This window comes from Giraffa tippelskirchi, chromosome 5, assembly GCF_054371585.1.
Source record: "Giraffa tippelskirchi isolate mGirTip1 chromosome 5, T2T-mGirTip1v1.2.pri, whole genome shotgun sequence".
Classification (NCBI taxonomy): Eukaryota; Metazoa; Chordata; class Mammalia; order Artiodactyla; family Giraffidae; genus Giraffa; species Giraffa tippelskirchi.
Genome location: NC_137279.1, coordinates 20,381,021 through 20,401,359, shown reverse-complemented (window position 1 = coordinate 20,401,359; position 20,339 = coordinate 20,381,021). Strand labels below are relative to the sequence as shown.

General features: G+C 37.3%; 1 protein-coding gene across 7 annotated transcripts in view; it reads left to right on the top strand.

The window, feature by feature from the left end:
• The window catches only part of RASAL2 (RAS protein activator like 2), a 384,725-nt gene that overhangs the window by 278,856 nt on the left and 85,530 nt on the right, over window positions 1-20,339 (top strand). For all 7 annotated transcript variants that reach the window (XM_081485990.1, XM_081485995.1, XM_081485993.1 and 4 more), the window contains one exon: window positions 4,044-4,150. In XM_081485990.1, the coding sequence (XP_081342116.1) occupies window positions 4,044-4,150 (107 nt within the window). The remainder of the gene's footprint in view (window positions 1-4,043; window positions 4,151-20,339) is intronic.

Genomic DNA, 20,339 nt, shown 5'->3' with positions numbered 1-20,339 from the left:
GTCGCTCAATTGTATGCGACTCTTTGCGACCTCACGAACTGCAGCACACCAGGCTTCCCTGTCCATCAACAACTCCCGGAGCTTACTCAAACTCATACCTATCGAGTCCATGATGCCAGCCAACCATCTCATCCTCTGTCGTCCCTTCTCCTCCTGCCTTCAATCTTTCCCAGCATTAGGGTCTTTTCTAAGGAGTTGATTATTTGCATTAGGTGGCCAAAGTATTGGAGCTTCAGCTTCAGCATCAGTCCTTCCAATGAGTATTCAGGACTCATTGCCTTTGGGTTGACTGGTTTGATCTCTTTGCAGTCCAAGGGATTCTCAAGAGTCTTCTCCAACACCATGGTTCAAAAGCATCAATTCTCAGCGCCTCTACCTGTTCACTATAGTTACTATAGTGAAATTACTGTACTTCTTCATCTCCCTTTCTCTGTCCTCCTCTTTCTCCCTCCCTGAAACACAATCTGCTACATTGGCTTCATTATAAGCACACTGAAGGCCATGAACACACTCTTAGGTCTGAAAGACAGGGTTTCTGTTTGTTGAATAGGCACATCTTCCACCAAAAGTGCCTTTGTCCTTATAATTATCCAGTTGTCAATTATTTTACCATGCTTTTCAAAAGAAAGCACGTTGACATAGAAGAAAATGTGTATTTTGAGGAAATGACATTGTAATAATATATTTTGGGTTTAGAGAGCCCCATTCTTTCAAAAAGCTAATTTTGTGTCAAAGCAGATAAACTCGTTCATCTTGTCTTCATCTCTGGTTGGTCTGAATAACCCATCTTACTGATGCAGACCAGAGCAGGAAAGGTTGAAATGGCTTTATACATAATCACACAGATAGTTAGTAAAGCTGGTAAAAAAAGCACCCAAGTGTTCTCTTTGTTCAGTACATCATCCTACATGGAGCTGTAGTGGAGGCTACCCCTCATTATTATAAGTTGTCACCTCATCTCAGTTCATACCCAATGGCAAAAGAAATGAAGAGATATATTTAAAACTTAAATGGCTTTTTATAACTTTTTTTTAACTTTTAATCTAAAGATGAAAAATATTATTTTTAGAGGGTGAGAACATGAGCAAATTAGTTTTAGTCCTTTATCCACTGAAACAATATCGTATGCCTCTTGTCTTAAGAGAGTGAGCATATTTTAAAAAGACTGTAATTAAATATTGTGACTATGAAGTGAATATTCACTTTCTACAGCAGGTAAAAATTAATACAGTCGTATGTAGCATGAGGCAAGTAGGGTAGAGAGCTGTCTAATTTTGGCCTACTGAAACTGGAATAGATTTTCCATCCAGATCAGCAGAAATGTAGCACTAAGAACATAGCAGTAGCCCCTTTCCTTTCTGCTTGGAGCTTTAAAGTTGAAGGTAGCCAGATCAGTTTAGCATGCTGGCCAGCCTGTGACTAATCCAGCAAGTTATTAATTCTACTTTTCCTGAGCCTACACCCCTGTTCTGAAGTGGACTTTGGTTTGGGGGATATACATTCTTCTCTTAGCTTTGAAACAGTTACGAATTTTCTGGGCACTAAACAACTTTAATACTCAAAGGCCTTTTCTGCATCAGCAGATAAGTTGCATTATTGTGGGGGCTGGGAAAGTCAAGAAGTATAGACTTCCTCCTCTTATCACCAGTTGATTTAGCTTATTTTGTTTCCTTACTTTTCCCTCTTTAAAGGCAATTGTTCAAACGTCAAAAGTAATTTAATTTCTTCTTTTTGAACCCAGTGACATTCTTTAATCTACATCAGAGTTGGGTTTGTTGGTTTTTTTTGTAATACAGAAGGAGAATGTAAAGGAAAGTACAACAAAGAACATATTGTTAGCGTTTGAAATGTGGTTGCTCATTTTAGCCAAAATAATTCCAGATAGATAAAAGCATTGAAATATATTTACGTAATGAGTTCATATGCCTGAAAACTAAAATTAGATGTTTGGAAGAGAGTAAGGAAATTCTTTTTTTTCCTTAGCCAGAACATTGCAAGTCAAGGAAAACTGTTCACTAGATCATTTTATCCTTGCTAATGGGACTTTTTTCCTCCCAATTTGGTTTCTCCATCAATTATTCCGAGATTGAAATATATTATATTGCAATAGTCAATCTCATGTATCTTTCTAATGATCAGTAATGGGCAGAGGGAAGATGAGATTTTCTTCTACCTTCACCAGCCCCTGTATCCACCTGCCTGCCCTTCAGATGGAATTGCCTGACTTAGATAATCATCCTTTAAAGTCATGTTCCTGAAGTCTGAAGGTCTTGTTCAGTGTGCTTTGACAGACCGATTTGTTTAAATTCAGCGCTTTGTGCCATTCCCGTTAATTGTACTACCGTTTTTTAGAAATGTACTAGGATTCATATGTGCCTAATTCTGAAAATGGCTTTGTACATTAAGGCTCATTTAACTGATGGTTAGGGGGAAGTTGAGAGACTTAAAGTTATTTTAAAACATAGTAATAGCTTGGAACTTTCTTGTACTGCAGGCATATAAGACACTCTGTTGTCAGCCTCTCGGTCATTAGGCTTGTTGTGATTTGGCTTATATCTTACTGGTCAGGATGTCACTGTGAAGAAACGTTTAGTCATGGAAAGAAAATCAGTGTACAGCATCAAAGATAGTAATAGAGTAAGCACTCCCAATTGGATTTTCATAGGCGGGATTGATTTGTGTGCATTACTGGGTCTGTGTAAAATGGTGTCCTTTTGGCACTAGCTGAATATAAATTTCAGGAAATGTTTTTTCTTCTGTAGATCAGTATAATACAGTGAAATTTGCTGTAACTGAGAGGAGGCAGTGGTTGGGCGTCCGCTAATAGCCTGAAAGGAACTAATGAGGATGTGCAGTCCGGAACGATTGATTGAATAGCTGCAGTCCTGTGTGTTGCTTTCTCGCTTGCTCTCTCTGCAAGCTGTAGAGAGGGAGGGGGAAGAGCAAGACACAGGGAGGGAGCGAGAGAAAAAACGCTTTCTCTTAAGTGGAAGTAGCACGGATCCCAGGGGCCAGGAGGCCAGAAATGGAAGTTTAAACTGCATCTATCTTTTAAAGGGAGAACAGCAGGAATCAAAATGTCAGTCTCCGGAGTCACGATTTACTCCTTATTTTTTAAGATCTGGAAGATAACACAGAATACTTTTTTTAGGATGTGTTTTTTTTTTTTCCTTGTCCATGTTGAGATTATCTAATGTTGTCTGAGAAGCTGGATTCCTATATGTCTGTCAGTTGAAGTGGAGATGGGAAGCAGTTGTGATAAAGGTATAATATGTATATATCTATCATCTGTGTGTGCGTGTGTATGTGCATATATATATGCATATATATGTATCGCTCTATAAAAAATTTAAATGTAACCTTAATATAGTGTATAGTAATTAAATTGGAGAATACCACATCATCTGCAAAATCTGAAACGCGTTAGGTCAGTTTGCACAGATTTAGGATCCCAGAGTAAGATCTTAGTGAGGTCATACTGCCAGAACAAGGAGAAGCTGAGCTATTTTTATATCTGCATAAGCATATATGTTATTTTATCCTAGCAGCAGCTTTTCGTCTTCTCATGGACTTTTGGTTGCAGGCTGGTGAATCATCTTGTCTGCACAGAACTGAACTTTGACCTTTGTGCAGACACCATCAAATCATGTTCAACACTAGGCTAAATTTGTTCATATGAATATAAAAAATAGTTCATTGGATTCTGTTAACTCTTATATGGCTGACATAAAGCAGTAGATTCATATACTGTGAGATGCAAATACAAAGTGAACTTAGAGATATTAAACATAGCTCAGAGGAAATTACTTTTTATATGTGCATAGATAAAGATACAAACTATCACGCTAAAGCAGATTCTTAACAGTGACCAAGTCTCTTTAATATCTGTTTAGAGATAAAGAGACAAATTATATCTTAGATGTAGATTATAATGTATCTTTAAAGCAAACTGATTTTTTGTGAGGAAAAAAATCAATAATTTTACAGGTTAGCGAAAGATCCTAAATTTGAATTTTCATCTATGTTTCTTTTTTCTCATCCAGAGGTGCCAGCAGAAAGGTCCCCACGCAGACGGAGTATCTCAGGGACCACTACATCTGAGAAACCCAGCTCTATGGATACTGCGAATACCTCACCTTTCAAAGTACCAGTAAGTGCTGCTCTTCTTTAAAAGAGTACTTTTATTCTTTTTAGAGTTAGAGACGGTTGCTAAGAAATCAAAACATTTTGTTCCTCAAGAATCTCTTTATCAAGTTACTAGTTAAAACCTTTCATAATTCTATAAAGGTGTGGGTAGGATTTTTTTCTTTTTTTACTTTAAAGAATGGGGAATACAATTTTTTTTAACTGATGGAACCTAAGCAGAGAATGATAAGACTCATAAAGTTGCAGAGCAAATTATCAGAGAATTAGACAGCTGTGAGTTTTAATCCTGAAACTAGGCCTGTGCTTTGCTTAAGCCATCTTTTAGTCACCCAAGTAGGTGCTTAAGAAATACCCTGGAAGAAGTATTCCTGTTAAAAATATTCTTTAAAGTGATGAGACGGTACTGAGAGTCAGTATTGAATACTAAAGAAGAATGAGACGGAAAGTCTGTAAGTGAACAGGTCAGCTGACCACCAGTTGCAGCCCTAGTTTCAACCTCTTTGATATAACTTGGAGTAACCAGATTTTAATTCATCCATTTTCTTTGTTTATTGAATAAGAAATATGCTTACTTTCTAATCATATCATTTTATTAAAATTAATTGCTTTTAAACTGGATAAGAATTACATCTGTGTAGTTGGTCATTATTATGAATATAACAGAAATCAGTATAAAGTAGAAATAGCCTTTTCTATTGGGGGAAAAAAAGGATTAAAAAAAAAATTCAGCCAAGTTAATATATGTGTTTTTTATTCCAATACAATTTTTTAAAGTTAGGATGACCTTTTAGGTAGAACTGGTATTTTGAGATGTATTAGCTGGCATTTACCTGTAAATTAACCAAAGTGAATGTTTTATTTTGCATTAATCCTGAGAACCGAGATTTCTCCTTGTTGTATCTCAGTGCCTTGTAGAGTTTGTGGATATCTATTACTGTGACACCTTTCAAATGTTTACAGATCTTCTCATTTTTAAAGATCACAAGCAACTGTTGGATTAATAGTCAATCAAATTATGAGAGGAATTATAAAATGCTGGATGTTATACCTTTTATTAAATTTCTTTATTCTAGCAGACATAATTATGTATTTAAAATTTGTTTTCATGAATGAAAAAAGTGTCTTTTCTCTCCCTTGCCCTTGTTATTTGCCTGATGAAACCAATCAAATATAGTGAAACTGTCTAACTATATGCAGAATTTGTTGAAAAGGTTTGAGTTAGAATTTGAAGTTTTCATACCACTGTGCTAGAATAAAATAGTGAATACTTAATTTTTTTTTAATAACATCAGTAACTGAAGAAGACTTTCCCTCTGCAATGTGGTAACATTGAAGTACTTCCTGTATTAAATCTGAAGTCATGGCTGGGTTTTTAAATTTTGAATTAATTAGCAATAACAGTTTTAATTTATATTTAAACAATAAATTGACAGCTAATTTAAGGTTTACCTTAATAATAAGACTAATTATTTTTGAGTAAAAGTAATAAACTGATGATGCATATACATGAAGATTAGCACCACATACAGACCACTTACCTGGAGAAGGGAATGACAACCTACTCCAGTATTCTTGCCTAGAAAATCCCATGGTCAGAGGCACATGGTGGGGTACAGTCCATGAGGTCACAAAGAATCGGACACGACTGAGCAACTAACACACACAGACCACTTACTCAGGGCTGGACTTCGGGAGAGTCCTAAGCACTGGACAGCCAGGGAATTCCCTCATTTGTTACTCTTTTTACAATCTCGGCCACCTCATGAATTTAGAAACTCTGAGGCAAAGAAGGGGCCTCTGAATAGCAAATTGCAGTCACAAAACCCATGCACTTAAGTAAAATTTAGCAATTCATAAGTCTTCACCTAGACAATTATTTAGAAAAATAACTATCAGAACACACAGATTGCAACTTTTTTTTTTAATGGCACAAAATGTTTTTTTAATTAAAAAAAAAAAAGACAGTGAGTAGAAGGAGGAGACAGAGGAGAAAACAAAGAGTCATAAAAACAATCTGAATCCATTTAGGATAAAGGCAAATAGCTTTATATACTTGTCAATAGTCCTTAAAGGTACCTTTGTATTACAGAATGGATGGTGCATAATGTAGTAATTGACATTGATAATAATAGTCCTGAATCATCAGGGAAAAGTGAAATTATATTGTTTACACCAGGCTTTTTTTAAAAAGTGAAAAACTATGTAATATTGTGTGATATATATCCATTGAGAATATTTAAAATCTTAAAGATATGTGAAGCTTTATGAATCTCGTTATTCAGAAAAATCTGGTTTGTGAAGTTCCTCTCTCCTTGATAATGCTGGATAAATAATTTATATTCTTTTAAGAGAAACCAAAATGTGCTGCCTAACTGAGATACTGCAGTACTTCCATAGACAGTGTATTTTTTAAATCTCCATGTGATACCAATAACTAATGTGACTTTACAGCACTTAAATGTTGCCAGAAGAGTATGTCTAGTTTTCAGAACAACACAAAATATTTTTATAATAAATGTCACAAAAGACTTTCTGGGAAAGCAGTACAAAAAGAAACCTAACTTTGAGATACTTAACTTTGTTACTTTATATAGTACTTCAGAGATCATTTTCATGTTAACTTTATGAAGGGGCAGGGGTGAGATTTAAGCACATGTACTTGTGGTTCTAAGATTCAGGTGTCATCGCTGACGTGTGTCTTTATGGTGAACAGCAGGTACATTAACCATCAGAAGGACCCAAAAAGGAGCTGGTAGTAGACTCTCCAAAAGGACCTTATTCTTCCTAGATCTATTTTTAGGCTTACTGAGGGAAAGTGAGCTTCCCTTGTAGCTCAGATGGTAAAGAATCTGAAAGTGAAAAAGGAGAGTGAAAAAGCTGGCTTAAAACTCAACATTCAAAAAACAAAGATCATGACATCTGGTCCCATCACTTCATGGCAAATAGATGGGGAAACAATGGAAACAGGGACAGACTTTATTTTCTTGGGCTCCAAAATCACTGCAGATGGTGACTGCAGCCGTGAAATTAAAACACACTTGCTCCTTGAAAGAAAAACTATGACAAACACAGAGAGTGTATTAAAAAGCAGAGACATTACTTTACCGACAAAGGTCTAGTCAAAGCAATGGTTTTTCCAGTAGTCGTGTTTGGATGTGAGAGTTGGATCATAAAGAAAGCTGAGCACCAAAGAATTGATGCTTTTGAACTGTGGTGTTGGAGAAGACTGTTAAGAGTCCCTTGTACAGCAAAGAGGTCAAACCAGTCAATCCTAAAGGAAATCAGTCCTGAATATTCATTGGAAGGACTATGATAAAGCTGAAGCTCCAATACTTTGGCCACCTGATGTGAAGAACTGACTCATTGGAAAAGACCCTGATGCTAAGAAAGATTGAAGGCAGGAGGAGAAGTGGACGATAGAGTTTGAGATGGCTAGATGGCATCACTGATTCGATGGACATGAGTTTGAGCAAGCTCCAGGAGTTGGTGATAGACAGGGAAGCCTGTCGTGCTGCAGTCCATGGGGTCGTCAAGAATCGGACACGACTGAGTGACTGAACTGAACTGAAGACAGATGAAATAGGTTTTTAACAAGTCTTGATGGAAATCGTTGACACTAGCACACTTCTTGAATGCTTACTTTGGGCAAAGTATTGGTGATTCAACCAAATAATATTGATGAAATTATTGATACTTTCTTGGCACACTACTTGGTACTGGGGAAACAGAAATGAACAAAACAGAATTTCCATTCAAGAGAACTTATAGTCTAATAGCAAGAGACAGAAAAATGACCAAATTTGTAAGGAAGTAGTTGAGCATGGTAGCACAGGTTTTTAACAGTTCACTATGTAAGCTGAGACTTTGTCAAGGAGCCAGTATTTCAGCTGCATTTCAAAGGCTGAATAAAAATATTTGACAGGGGAAGGATAGTATTCCAGGCTGGGGGAATAGCATTTTGGAAAGATGCACTTCATAAGGTGACTCTCAATTCCAGGGAATATAGAAAAGTTTCACTGAAGCAAGACTTGGAAATCATGTAGGCCAAAATGGCAAGCTAGAAGGTGAAGAGGTAGGTTGGGGCAAGACTGTAAGTGGGTTTGTTTGTCAAACTTAATGAAATTTTATTGGCCATTAAAGCATTAAAGATTGGTTTAATTGAAATATTTGTCTTGGTTCAAAAGCTGAACCAAGTTATGTAAATACTGTGACTATTTGGTAAATTACTTGGCTCTAACCTAAGTGACTCTTCTTGCTACCACTGTCTCAACTCAGGGTGATAGGTGAGTTGGGGCTATCATTCGGTAGAAGGCCAGTTCAGCACCCACCCCTGCCTATCAGCTGACACTCCCTGATAGTTCTAGAGTAACAGATAGCCTTAGGGAGATCCTTAGAAGCCAATGGGTAAGAATTGCTTGTATTGTGCTGACTACTGCTAGATATGGCAGAAGGGAGCCAGGGAAGAACTATGGCAATGAGCCCTTTAAACCTTTGTATATCTCCCTCATTCCCCCAAATTTATATTTTTTAAAACTTAAAATGGATAACTACTATATTCATGTATCAATATATTCCTTACTTAGTTTAATCCATCTTTATGCAGGTAGTAGACAGCAGAGTCAATAAGTTTAAACATAAGAACATAAGAAATAAAAGAGAGAACTTACATGGCCACTGAACCTATAGCTTAAGGCAGGGTCTTGGCTTCTGGGAATGTTTAAATGTATTTGCCCTTTTATCTAATCATCTAAGTGAAAGTCGCTCTGTCATGTCCTATGGAATTCTCCAGGCCAGAATACTGGAGTGGGTAGCCTTTCCCTTCTCCAGGGGATCTTCCCAACCCAGGGATCAAACCCAGGTCTCCCTCATTGCAGGCAGATTCTTTACCAGCTGAGCCACAAGGGAAGCCCAAGAATACTGGAGTGGGTAGCCTATCCCTTCTCCAGCAGATCTCCCCAACCCAAGAATCGAACCAGGGTCTCCTACAATGCAGGCAGATTCTTTACCAACTGAGCTATCAGGGAAGCTTATCTAATCATAGGCATAAGAAAACCAGAGATCTGTAGGATAGTTTTCTATAAAGAACGATGAACGCTGAAGAATTGATGCTTTTAAACTGTGGTGTTGGAGGAGACTCTTGAGAGTCCCTTGGACTGCAAGGAGATCAAACCAGTCCTTCCTAAAGGAAATCAGTCCTGAATGTTGGCAGGACTGATGCTGAAGCTGAAACTCCAATACTTTGGCCACGTGATGTGAAGAGCTAACTCATTGAAAAGATCCTGATGTTGGGAAAGGTAGAAGACAGGACAAGAAGGGGACAACAGAGGATGAGATGGTTGGATGGCATCACTGACTTGATGGACATGGGTTTGAGTAAACTCCCGAAGTTGGTGATGGACAGGGAGGCTTGGCATGCTGCAGTCCATGGGGTCGCAAGGAGTCGGACACAACTGAGTGACTGAACTGAACTGAACTGCCGGATAGTTTTTCTGTTCTTCCTCCACACTCATTCCATATCTCTTCACCTTAATTCCAAATTGCAGTTATTGTTTGTAAGTCTCTGTCCCTCATTAGACAATAAATTGTCTTTTCTGCTTATCTTTGTAGCTACCACAATGCCCAGCAACAAACAATTGTTGAATGGATAAAACGTATATGAATTATCTAAGAGTCAAGTGATTATGTTCCACACGTACTCTCTTGATATTACAGGTTATATCTCTAGTCAAATGGATTACTAAAGCATTTAATAGCCACTGAGAGATCATTTTAAAGGAGTGCACCTGTGCAAAATAGTTATTTTTTTTTCTCTTCAACAAAGAGATCTTAATTTATGTTTGAAATTCGGGGCTGTGGTATTTTATCTATATGGTATTTATTGTTCCTACTTACTTTGGAAAGTGAAACTAAATAGGGTTCTTTACTTAATGATTTATCTCTGTGGATATTTCTTTGAGCCATTTAGGTATCATACATATGTATAAGCTCACAATGTTTTTGCAGATCTGAGTTTTCACTATTAGATTCTTCAAGAACAATTTTAATCATTCAAATAGTTTTTGCCTCTTTTTAAAGATCCTGTTTTTCATTTTTTTTTTAACATCCTGCTAGACTTTTTGCCTTTGTCCTATTTATGTTTTCCTTTAAATAAAATATCCATTGTATGTCTTATATATTGTTAAAACTACATTTAAATGATATCACAAGAGTAATTGGGAAGAAATAAGTAAACCAATAAAAGTTATCCAGGTTCTTAAATTTAATTCAGAAAGGGAATAGGCTAACATCTTGTAATTGTATATATTTGTTTCACATTGCCTGAGTTTTTGGAACAGGCTGCTTCCTTTAATATTTATTTATAAAGTGACTATTGATATTTATGATTTCTGTATCACTTCTCCTTAGACGATGCCATCAATTTAGCTTTGGCTAAAAGAAAGCGGCTGTGTTCCGGGCCAGGTGCTCCGCTCACTGTTCTCATTTCCATTGCACAATGGTCTGAGTTGGCCTTCCCTGTGAATGTAACACAATGCAGTTGCAGCTGCTTCATTTGTATTAGCTTTGAGCTTGGCTCTGAAAGAATTCAGGCACTAAAGTATATGCCAAGACAGCCAGAAAGCAAAGTTGAACTAAAGGAGTAGCCGACTATTCCTGCGTAACCCTCCTTGTGTTCTTGTCACAGTGACACCTGAGCATTCCCAGTCAGACATACCAGATACAAAAGACTGTCAAAAGATAAAAGCTTTGCATAGTTTTTAGAAGAAAGTAAAGCTTTAGAGGAATAAAAGTAGACTAAGTTATACTCTTGTAAAAAAAAAAAAACAAAAGAAATGTTACATCTTTTTAAATATTGTGTGATTATCAGACTCAGTATTAGCCATTGTTTTGAACAGAATGCTCAATCAGGTCTTCGTTTTTCCGAGTTAAACAAAGAGATAGAAAGCTTCATGCCCACTTAATAAAGACCAGAAAGTGTTCATTGTCTAAACCAATGATTTTCCAACTCTGGCTACCCACAAAAATCATCTAAGGAACTTCAAAAACTACTATTGCCAGAGCTTCACCTCAGACCAGTTAAATGACACTCTCTGGACCCGAACCCAGTCTTCTGTATTTTTAAAAACCTTTCCAGGTGATTCTAACATGAATCCATGCTTGAGAACTATTTGCCTAAATGATTGGTTAAAGTATTAGGATCCCATCTTAGTCAGTGTATTCCCTGTGAACATCTGTGCCTCCTTCTGTACCTTCAAGTCAACCATTGATAAACTAGCAATGATAGTTTCGCAGTGGCCAGCTGTGACTCACAAACAAGTTATGTTGTGTATTAGTTGCCCTTCTAAGTGTTTACCACAGTCAGTCCAGGTGACCAGTCTAATTTTACAAAATGCTTATTTTATTGTGGCAGAGTAACCTCTGATCAGCCTAAGAAGCTCAGTTTTAGTGGTAAAATATTCAATTTGAATTCATGGCACCTGAGCTACAATATCATTTCAATTTTTGTGTTCTCACTGCTGTTGTATTCCAGGATACTTAAAATTCTTTCCTCTGCTGCTTAAAGATTCTTTGTTAATCTTTCTTCCTTCTCTTTCCTGACCATCTACATGAATCTAAAATCCAGGATCACCCTGAAGTGATACCTCTTTGTTCATATATGTATGAATATATACTGATAATATATGTCTATCAAAATATTACTACCACAGGTAAAAATAATGTAATAAACATAGGGATGTCATAAAAGAAAAATTACAGTCTGAAGATATAAAGTATACCTTTAAATCATTTTGTAATCAGAACAGCTATGACTTTTCAATCTTTTGATGATAAATATCCTAGGATATAAAAATTGGAGGGAAAAAAGGGATTAAGGTTAGATATGACCCCTTAAGGAGGCTGGAGAGCAAATAGCAAATACCTGGAGGAAAAGGGAGCAGAAGTGGCAGGGAATATTGCCAAGAACCTAAACTTGAAAGAATCGAAGAATGATGGAATCCTTCCTCAAGCTATGCTTATTCCTAGAAATAGGTTTGCAGTGGTGCTAACCAGTGGAGATTTCAACTTATCCTGCACAGGAAAAGACGGCTGTTTAAGGTAAGAGGATAGGATGAACTCAATTATAGTTCATTCTTATGGATAGTGTACTACTATTATAAGGCCATCTCCTCAAAGCCAAGATATTTTTCTTCTGTTTCAGTGGGAAGTAGAGGTTTAGCTGGCCTTCACTCTGTATAATAGGTTCTAAGTTCATCCACCTCACTACAACTAACTTAAATTTGTTTCTTTTTATGGCTGAGTAATGTTTCATTTTATATATGTACCACAACTTCTTTATCCATTCATCTGTCTATGGACATCTGGGTTGCTTCCATGTCCTGACTATTGTAAATAATGCTGCAATGAACGTTGGGGTACATGTGTCCTTGAATTGTGATTTTTTCAGGGTATATGCCCAGAGAGGGATTCCTAGGTCATATGGTAGTTTTAGTCCTAATCTTTAAAAGAATCTCCATTTTGTTCTCCTTAGTGGCTATATCAATTTACATTCCCACCCACTGTGCAAGAGAGTTCCCTTTTCTCCACATCCTTTCCAGCATTTATTGTTTGTGGATTTTTGTGATAATGGCCATTCTGAGGTGTGAGATGATACCTCATTGTAGTTTTGATTTGCATTTCTCATAATAGTGAGTGATGAACATTTTTTCATATGTTTATTGACCATCTATATGTCTTCTTTGGAGAAATATCTATTTAAGTCTTCAGCCCATTTTTGATTGGGTTGTTTGTTTTTCTGATATTGAGCTATATGAGCTGCTTATATATTTTGGAGATTAATTCTTTTTCAGTTGCTTCATTTGCAGTTATTTTCTCCCATTCTGAGGGTTGTCTTTTCATCTTGTTTATAGGGTCCTTTGCTGTACAAAAGCTTTAAAGTTTAATTATGTTCATTTGTTTATTTTTTTTTATTTCCATTACTCTAGGGTGGGTCAAAGAGGATCTTGCCTCAATTCAGAGAGTGTCCTGCCTGTGTTTTTCTGTTAAGAGTTTTTATATTTTCTTACATTTGGCCTTGCATTTAGGTCTTTAATCCATTTTTAATTTATTTTTGTTTATGGTGTTAGGAAGTGTTCAGTTAGGATGCTGTCCAATTTTCCCAGCAACATGTATTGAAGAGGCTGTCTTTTTTCTGTTGTATAGTCTCACCTTCTTTGTCAAAGATAGGGTGCCCACAGGTGTATGGGTTTATCTCTGGGCTTTCTGTCTTGTTCCATTGATCTATATTTCTGTTTTTGTGCCAGTACCATACTGTCTTGATTACTGTAGCTTTGTAGTATAGTGTAATGTCAGAAAGATTGATTCCTCCAGCTCTGATTTTATTTCTCAAGATTGTTTTGGCTATTTGGGATCTTTTATGTTTCCATACAAATCATAAAAAATTTTTGTTCTAGTTTTCGAAGTCCTAGCCTTGGCAATCAGAGAAGAAAAAGAAAAGGAATCCAGATCAGACATGAAGAAATAAAACTCTCACTGTTGGCAGATGACATGATACTGTGTATAAAAAACCCTAAAGATACCATCAGAAAATTACTAGAGTTAATCAATGAATTTAGTAAAGTTGCAGGATACAAAATCAATACACAGTGGTCCCTTGCATTCCTATACACTAACAACTAACAACAAAAAATCAGAAAGAGAAATTAATGAAACAATCCCATTCACCATTGCAACAAAAAGAATAAAATAGCCAGGAATAAACCTACCTAAGGAGACAAATGACAAACTGTAAGACACTGATGAAAGAAATCAAAGATGGCACAAACAGATGGAGAGATATATCATGTTCTTGGACCAGGAAAAATAATATTATGAAAATTACTGTACTACCCAAAGCAATCTACAGATTCAGTGCAATCCTTATCAGATTTGTTGTCTTTTTGATGATAGCCGTTCTGACAGGTGTGAGGTGGTATCTGATTGTGGTTTTGATTTGCATTTCTCTGATGATCAGTGTTGCTGAGCATCATCTCATGTGTCTGTTGGCCATCTATATGGTTCTTTTTTTTTTTTTTTGAAAAAAATATCTCTTCAGGTCCTTTTATTATTCAGCTTGTTTGGTTTTTTGATGATGAGTTGTGTAACTTCATTGTATATTTTGGATACTAAGCCTTTGTTCCAGAAAAACATCTATTTCTGCTTTATTGACTATGCCAAAGCCTTTGACTGTGTGGATCACAATAAACTGTGGAAAATTCTGAAAGAGATGGGAATACCAGACCATCTGACCTGTCTCTTGAGAAACCTGTATGCAGGTCAGGAAGCAACAGTTAGAACTGGACATGGAACAACAGACTGGTTCCAAATAGGAAAAGGAGTCCGTCAAGGCTGTTTATTGTCACCCTGCTTATTTAACTTACATGCAGAGTACATCATGAGAAACGCTGGTCTGGAAGAAACACAAGCTGGAATCAAGATTGCCAGGAGAAATATCAATAACCTCAGATATGCGGATGACACCACCCTTATGGCAGAAAGTGAAGAAGAACTAAAGAGCCTCTTGATGAAAGTGAAAGAGGAGAGTGAAAAAGTTGGCTTAAAGCTCGACATTCAGAAAACTAAGATGATGGCATCTGGTCCCATCACTTCATGGGAAATAGATGGGGAAACAGTGGAAACAGTGTCAGACTTTATTTTTGGGGGCTCTAAAATCACTGCTGATGGTGACTGCAGCCATGAAATTAAAAGACGCTTACTCCTTGGAAGGAAGGTTATGGCCAACCTAGATAGCATATTTAAAAGCAGAGACATTACTTTGCCAACAAAAGTACATCTAGTCAAGGCTATGGTTTTTCCAGTGATCAGGTATGGATGTGAGAGTTGGACGGTGAAGAAAGCTGAGTGCCGAAGAATTGATTCTTTTGAACTGTGGTGTTGGAGAAGACTCTTGAGAGTCCCTTGGACTGCAAGGAGATCCAATCAATCCATCCTAAAGGAGATCAATCCTGGATGTTCATTGGAAGGTCTGATGTTGAAGCTGAAACTCCAATACTTTGGGCACCTCATGCGAAGGGTTGACTCATTGGAAAAGACCCTAATGCTGGGTAGGATTGGGGGCGGAAGGAGAAGGGGACGACAGAGGATGAGATGGTTGGATGGTATCACCGACTCGATGGACATGGGTTTGGGTAGACTGCGGGAGTTGGTGATGGACAGAGAGACCTGGCGTGCTGCAGTTCATGGGGTCGCAAAGAGTCGGACACGACTGAGCGACTGAACTGAACTGAAGCCTTTGTTGGATATATTGTTTGCAAACATTTTTTTCTATTCAGTAGGCTGTCTTTTTTGTTTTGTTGGTGGTTTCCTTTACTGTGCAAATGTTAATGTGGCCCTATTTTTTGCTTTTGTTTTCCTTGCCTGAGGAGACAGTTCCAAAAATTTTTTGGTAAGATTGATGTCAAAGAGCATACTGTGTATATTTTCTTCAAGGAGTTTTATGGTTTGAGGCCTTGAATTTGGGTGTTTAATCCATCTTGAGTTTATTTTTTTATATGGTGTGAGAACATAGTCTGGTTTGAGTCCTTTGTATATAGCACTCCAGTTTTCCCATTTATTGAAAAGACTTATTGTATATTGTATATCCTTATTGTGTATTCTTTCCTTCTTTGTCATAGATTAATTGACCACGTTAAGTACGGGTTTATTTCTAGGTTATACATTCTGTTCCACTGATCTGGGTTTCTGTTTTTATGCCAGTACCATTCTGTTTTGATTAGTGTAGTTTTGTTGTATAGTCGGAAGTCAGGGTGTGTGATTCCTCTGGCTCTGCTCCTTTTTCTCAAGATAATTTTGGCTATTCAGGGTCTTTCATGTTTCCATGAAAATCTGAAAGTTATTTGTTCTAGGTCTGAAAACAATGCCCTTAATATTTGGATAGTGAAAGTCGCTCAGTCATGTCCGACTCTTTGTGACTCCATGGACTATACAGAATTTTGATAGGGATTGCATCAAATATGTAGATTGCATTGGGTAGTATGGTCATTTTAAGAATATTAACTCTTCCCATCCATGCACATGGTATATCTTTTCATCTGTTTATGTCACTTAAATTTGTTTCATCTCTATCTTATAGTTTTCAGAGCACAGATTTTTACCTCCTTAGATAGGTTTATTCTTAAGTATTTTATTCTTTTTGATGCAATTGTAAATGGGATTGTTTCCTTAATTTTTCTTTCTAATAGTTTGTTGTTAGTGCAGCAGTGTATAAAAATGCAACAGATTTCTGTATATTAATTTTGTGTCATTCAACTTTACTGAATTAATTAATGAGCTCTAATAGTTTTGTGGCAGTGTCTTTAAGATTTTCTATGTATAGTATCAGGGCTTTCTCGTGGCTCAGTGGTAAAGAATCTACATCCAGTGCAGGAGACACTGAGACATGGGTTCAATCTCTGGGTCAGGAAGATACCCTGGAAGGAGAAATGGCAACCCACTCCAGTAATCTTGCCCAGAAAATCCCACTGATAAGAGGAGCCTGGCAGGCTACAGTCCATGGAATCACAAAAGAGTCAGACACGACTGAGCAACTAAATAACAGCAACATGCATAGTATCATGTCATCTGCCAGCAATGACGATTTTACTTCTTCCTTTCCAGTTTGGACTCCTTTTATTTCTTTCTCTCCTATTAACCGTGGCTAGGACTTCCAATACTATGTTGAATTAAAGTGGCAGGAGTGGGCATCCTTGTCTTGTTCCTGATTTTACAGGAAATCATTTCAGCTTTTCACTGTTGAGTATGATATAAGTTGTAGGTTTATCATATATGACCTTTATTATGTTGAAATATGTTGTCACTGTGCCCACTTTCTGGAGAGTTTTTATCATAAATGGATGTTGAATTTTGTCAGAAGTTTATTCTGCATCTCTTGAGATAATCATGTGATTTTTATTCTTCAGTTCATTAATGTGATATCACATTCATTAATTTGCAGATATTGAAAACTTCTTGTGACCCTGGGATAAATCCCCCTTAATCATGATATATAATTTTTTAATGTATTGTTGGATTTGGTTTTTGGTTTGCTAATATTTTGTTGAGGATGTTTGTATCTGTTATCAATGATCTTGGCTTGTGTGTTTTTGTTTTGTTTTTACATATTTCTCTTGGTTTGTTATCAAAGCAAGGCTGACTTCATAGAATGAGTTTGGAAGGATTCTTTCCTCTTCAGTTTTTGGAGTAGTTTGAGGAGGATAGGTGTTAACTCTTCTTTAAATCTTTAGTAGAATTCACTCTTGAAGCCTGGACTTTTGTTTAGTGGTAGTTTTAAAAATTACTGATTCAGGGAATTCCCTGGCGTTCCAGTTGTTAGGACTCAGCACTTTCACTGCTCTGGGCCCTGGTTCAACCCCTGGTTGAGGGATTGATCGCACAAGATCTCACAAGCTACACAGCATGGCCATGAGTAAATAAGTAGTAATAGGTCTGTTAATATTTTCTGTTTCTTCCTGGTTCAATGTTGGGAGATTATACATGTCTAGGAATTTGTCCATTTCTTCTAGATTCTCCACTTTATTGGCATATTGTTGTGACTAGTAGTCTCTTATCCTTTGTCTTTCTGTGCTGTCAGTTGTAACTTCTCTTTTTTCACTTTTGATGTTAGTGATTTGAGCCATATCTCTTTTTTTTTGAGTCTGGTTAAAAGTTTATCAGTTTTATGTATCTTCTCAAAGAACCAGCTCTTAGTTTCATCGATTGTTTTATTGTCTTTTTAATCTCTATTTCATTTATTTCCATTCTGATCTTTATGATTTCTTTACTTTGAAATTTCAGTTTTGTTTGTTCTTCTTTTTCAGATTCCTTTAGGTCTAAGGTTCGATTGTTTATTTGAGATTTTTGTTGCTTCCTGAGGTAGACTTGTATCACTACAAACCTCTTAGAACTGCTTTTTCTTTGTCCCTTAGGTTTTAGATCCCTGTGTTTTCATTTATCCTTTTTCTCCAGGTATTCTTTTAAATTTCGGATTTCTTCAGTGACCTACTGATTGTTTACTAGCATGCTGTTTTTGGAGGGTTTTTTTTTTTTTTTCCTTACTCTCATATTGATTTCTAGTCTTATACTGTTGTGGTTGGAAAAGATACTTGATGTGATTTCTGTCTTCTTAAATTTATTGAGAATTGTTCTGTGGCCTAACATGTAATCTATCCTGGAGAATGTTATATGTGCACCTGAAAATAATGTACATTCTGCTCTTTTTGGATGAAATGTTCTCATTATATATCTATTAATTTGTCTCATCTAATGTGTCATTTAGGCCAGTGTTTCCTTGCTGTTTTTCTGTCTAAATAATCTGTCACTGATGTTAATGGAGTATTAAAGTCCTTTACTATTATTGACTTGCTGTCAGTTTCTCCCTTTTTGTTTGTTATTATTTGCTTTATGCATGCAAGTGCTCCTTTGTTGGATACACATGTATTTACAATTGCCATAACTTCTTGTTAGATAGGCCTCTTTATCATTATGTAATGTCCTTCTCTGTCTCTTGTTACAGTCTTTCTTTTAGTCCATTTTGCCTCATATAAGTATTACTACCCCAGCTTTCTTTTCATATCCATTGCATGGAATATTCCTTTAGCTTTTGCTAGTGCTGAGATCTTCATATTAAAGGGATGTTTTTATGACTTTTTATAGCAGTGTGTGATTAATGATCCACAAATCAGGAGATAGAAAGCGATATTGTTTTGGATAATCTTCTTCTAAACAGTCTTCTTTTAGTATTTCCTAACACTTCGTTCCAGTGCCCCGTAGTAATTTAAATTGAGCTTGCTCCAAAACATACCCACTTGTGTTTTTCCCCAAAACTCTTTCCCTCTGACCTTCTAACTTTGTAGTACTACACATTTCTTCTGTTCCCAGAGCCAAACACCTATGAGCCAGGCCCAGCATCTTGAGCATGAGATCAACACAGTGTACAGGGCCTGAACACAAGAAGGCCGTCTTCATGGAGTTGAATGTTCAGTGGTTGCCATCACAAGTTCTTAATGGCTTGTTTTTGGATTTGTGTTTTGTAAATGAAGTCCGATGGAACAGTGGAGCATGTGCCAGGGGCTTGAAACCAAGGCACGGTTCCACTTCCTCCTGCCTCTCTGGGGTAGATTCTGAGTTTCCTACTTTCCTATCCCCTGGATCCCAGCCACCCTTCCTCACCTTCTGCTTCACTGAGCCACAGCTATCACTCTCTGACCCTAGAGAAGCTTGTGCACAAGCATGAGAAAGATAGGGATTAGGCTGCACACTCTTGGCGAGGCTGTCCTTGCCCCCACCTGTTACCTTCACTGGTGTCTGGCAGGTGGCCAGAGACCACAGCTCAGTTGAGGCAAGCCTCTTGTTCATCCTTAATTCCAGGATCCTAATGAGTTGCAGTGGCAGCCATGGGAAGAAGCGTGGCTCAACTTCCCTGCCCTGAGCCAGGCACGTGGGTTTGGTGGCTGGGGAAGGGCAACCTGGTAGCCAGTGGGTCACCCACACACTAAACTGTGGCCTAGGGCCCCAGGTGACTCTGAAGTCTGAGGGCCTGAGGGAGCATGACATTAAATAGCAAATTAAAAATACCATGGCAAATGGAGCTAGAGAGACTGCTGGGAAATGTTTTTGTTTTATCATCTTTAATGATACTGTTTTCCTGCTTTTTGAACAAGAGCCCTAATATTTTTTCACTAAACCCCTCAGAGTGTGTAGCTGGTCCTATCTAATACACTAAAGATTTTAACTCATCTCCTGGCCTCCAATTCCTCCTTCATCCACTTAAGCTTTCATAATGTTGCCAGACTGGTCTCTTTAAAATTTAAATTTGGTCATTACTTAACTCTCCCTTGCTTACAGTGTTTTAGTAGTTCTCTTTGGTCCCATGCCCATGTTGTTGTTTAGTCACTAAGTTGTATCTGAATCTCTGTGACTGTAGGTTGTCAGGCTCCTCTGTCCATGGGATTTTCCAGGCAAGAATACTGGAGTGGGGTGCTATTTCCTTCTCCAGGGAATATTCCCGACGTAGGGATCGAACCACATCTCCTGCATTGGCAGCCAGATTCTTTACCACTGAGCCATCAGGGAAGGTTCTCTCCCCTGTGCCCATGGATATGACCAAATTTTGAACATTTTATTTGGCTTGCACAGTGGGTTCTTTCCACTCTCCTCCCTCT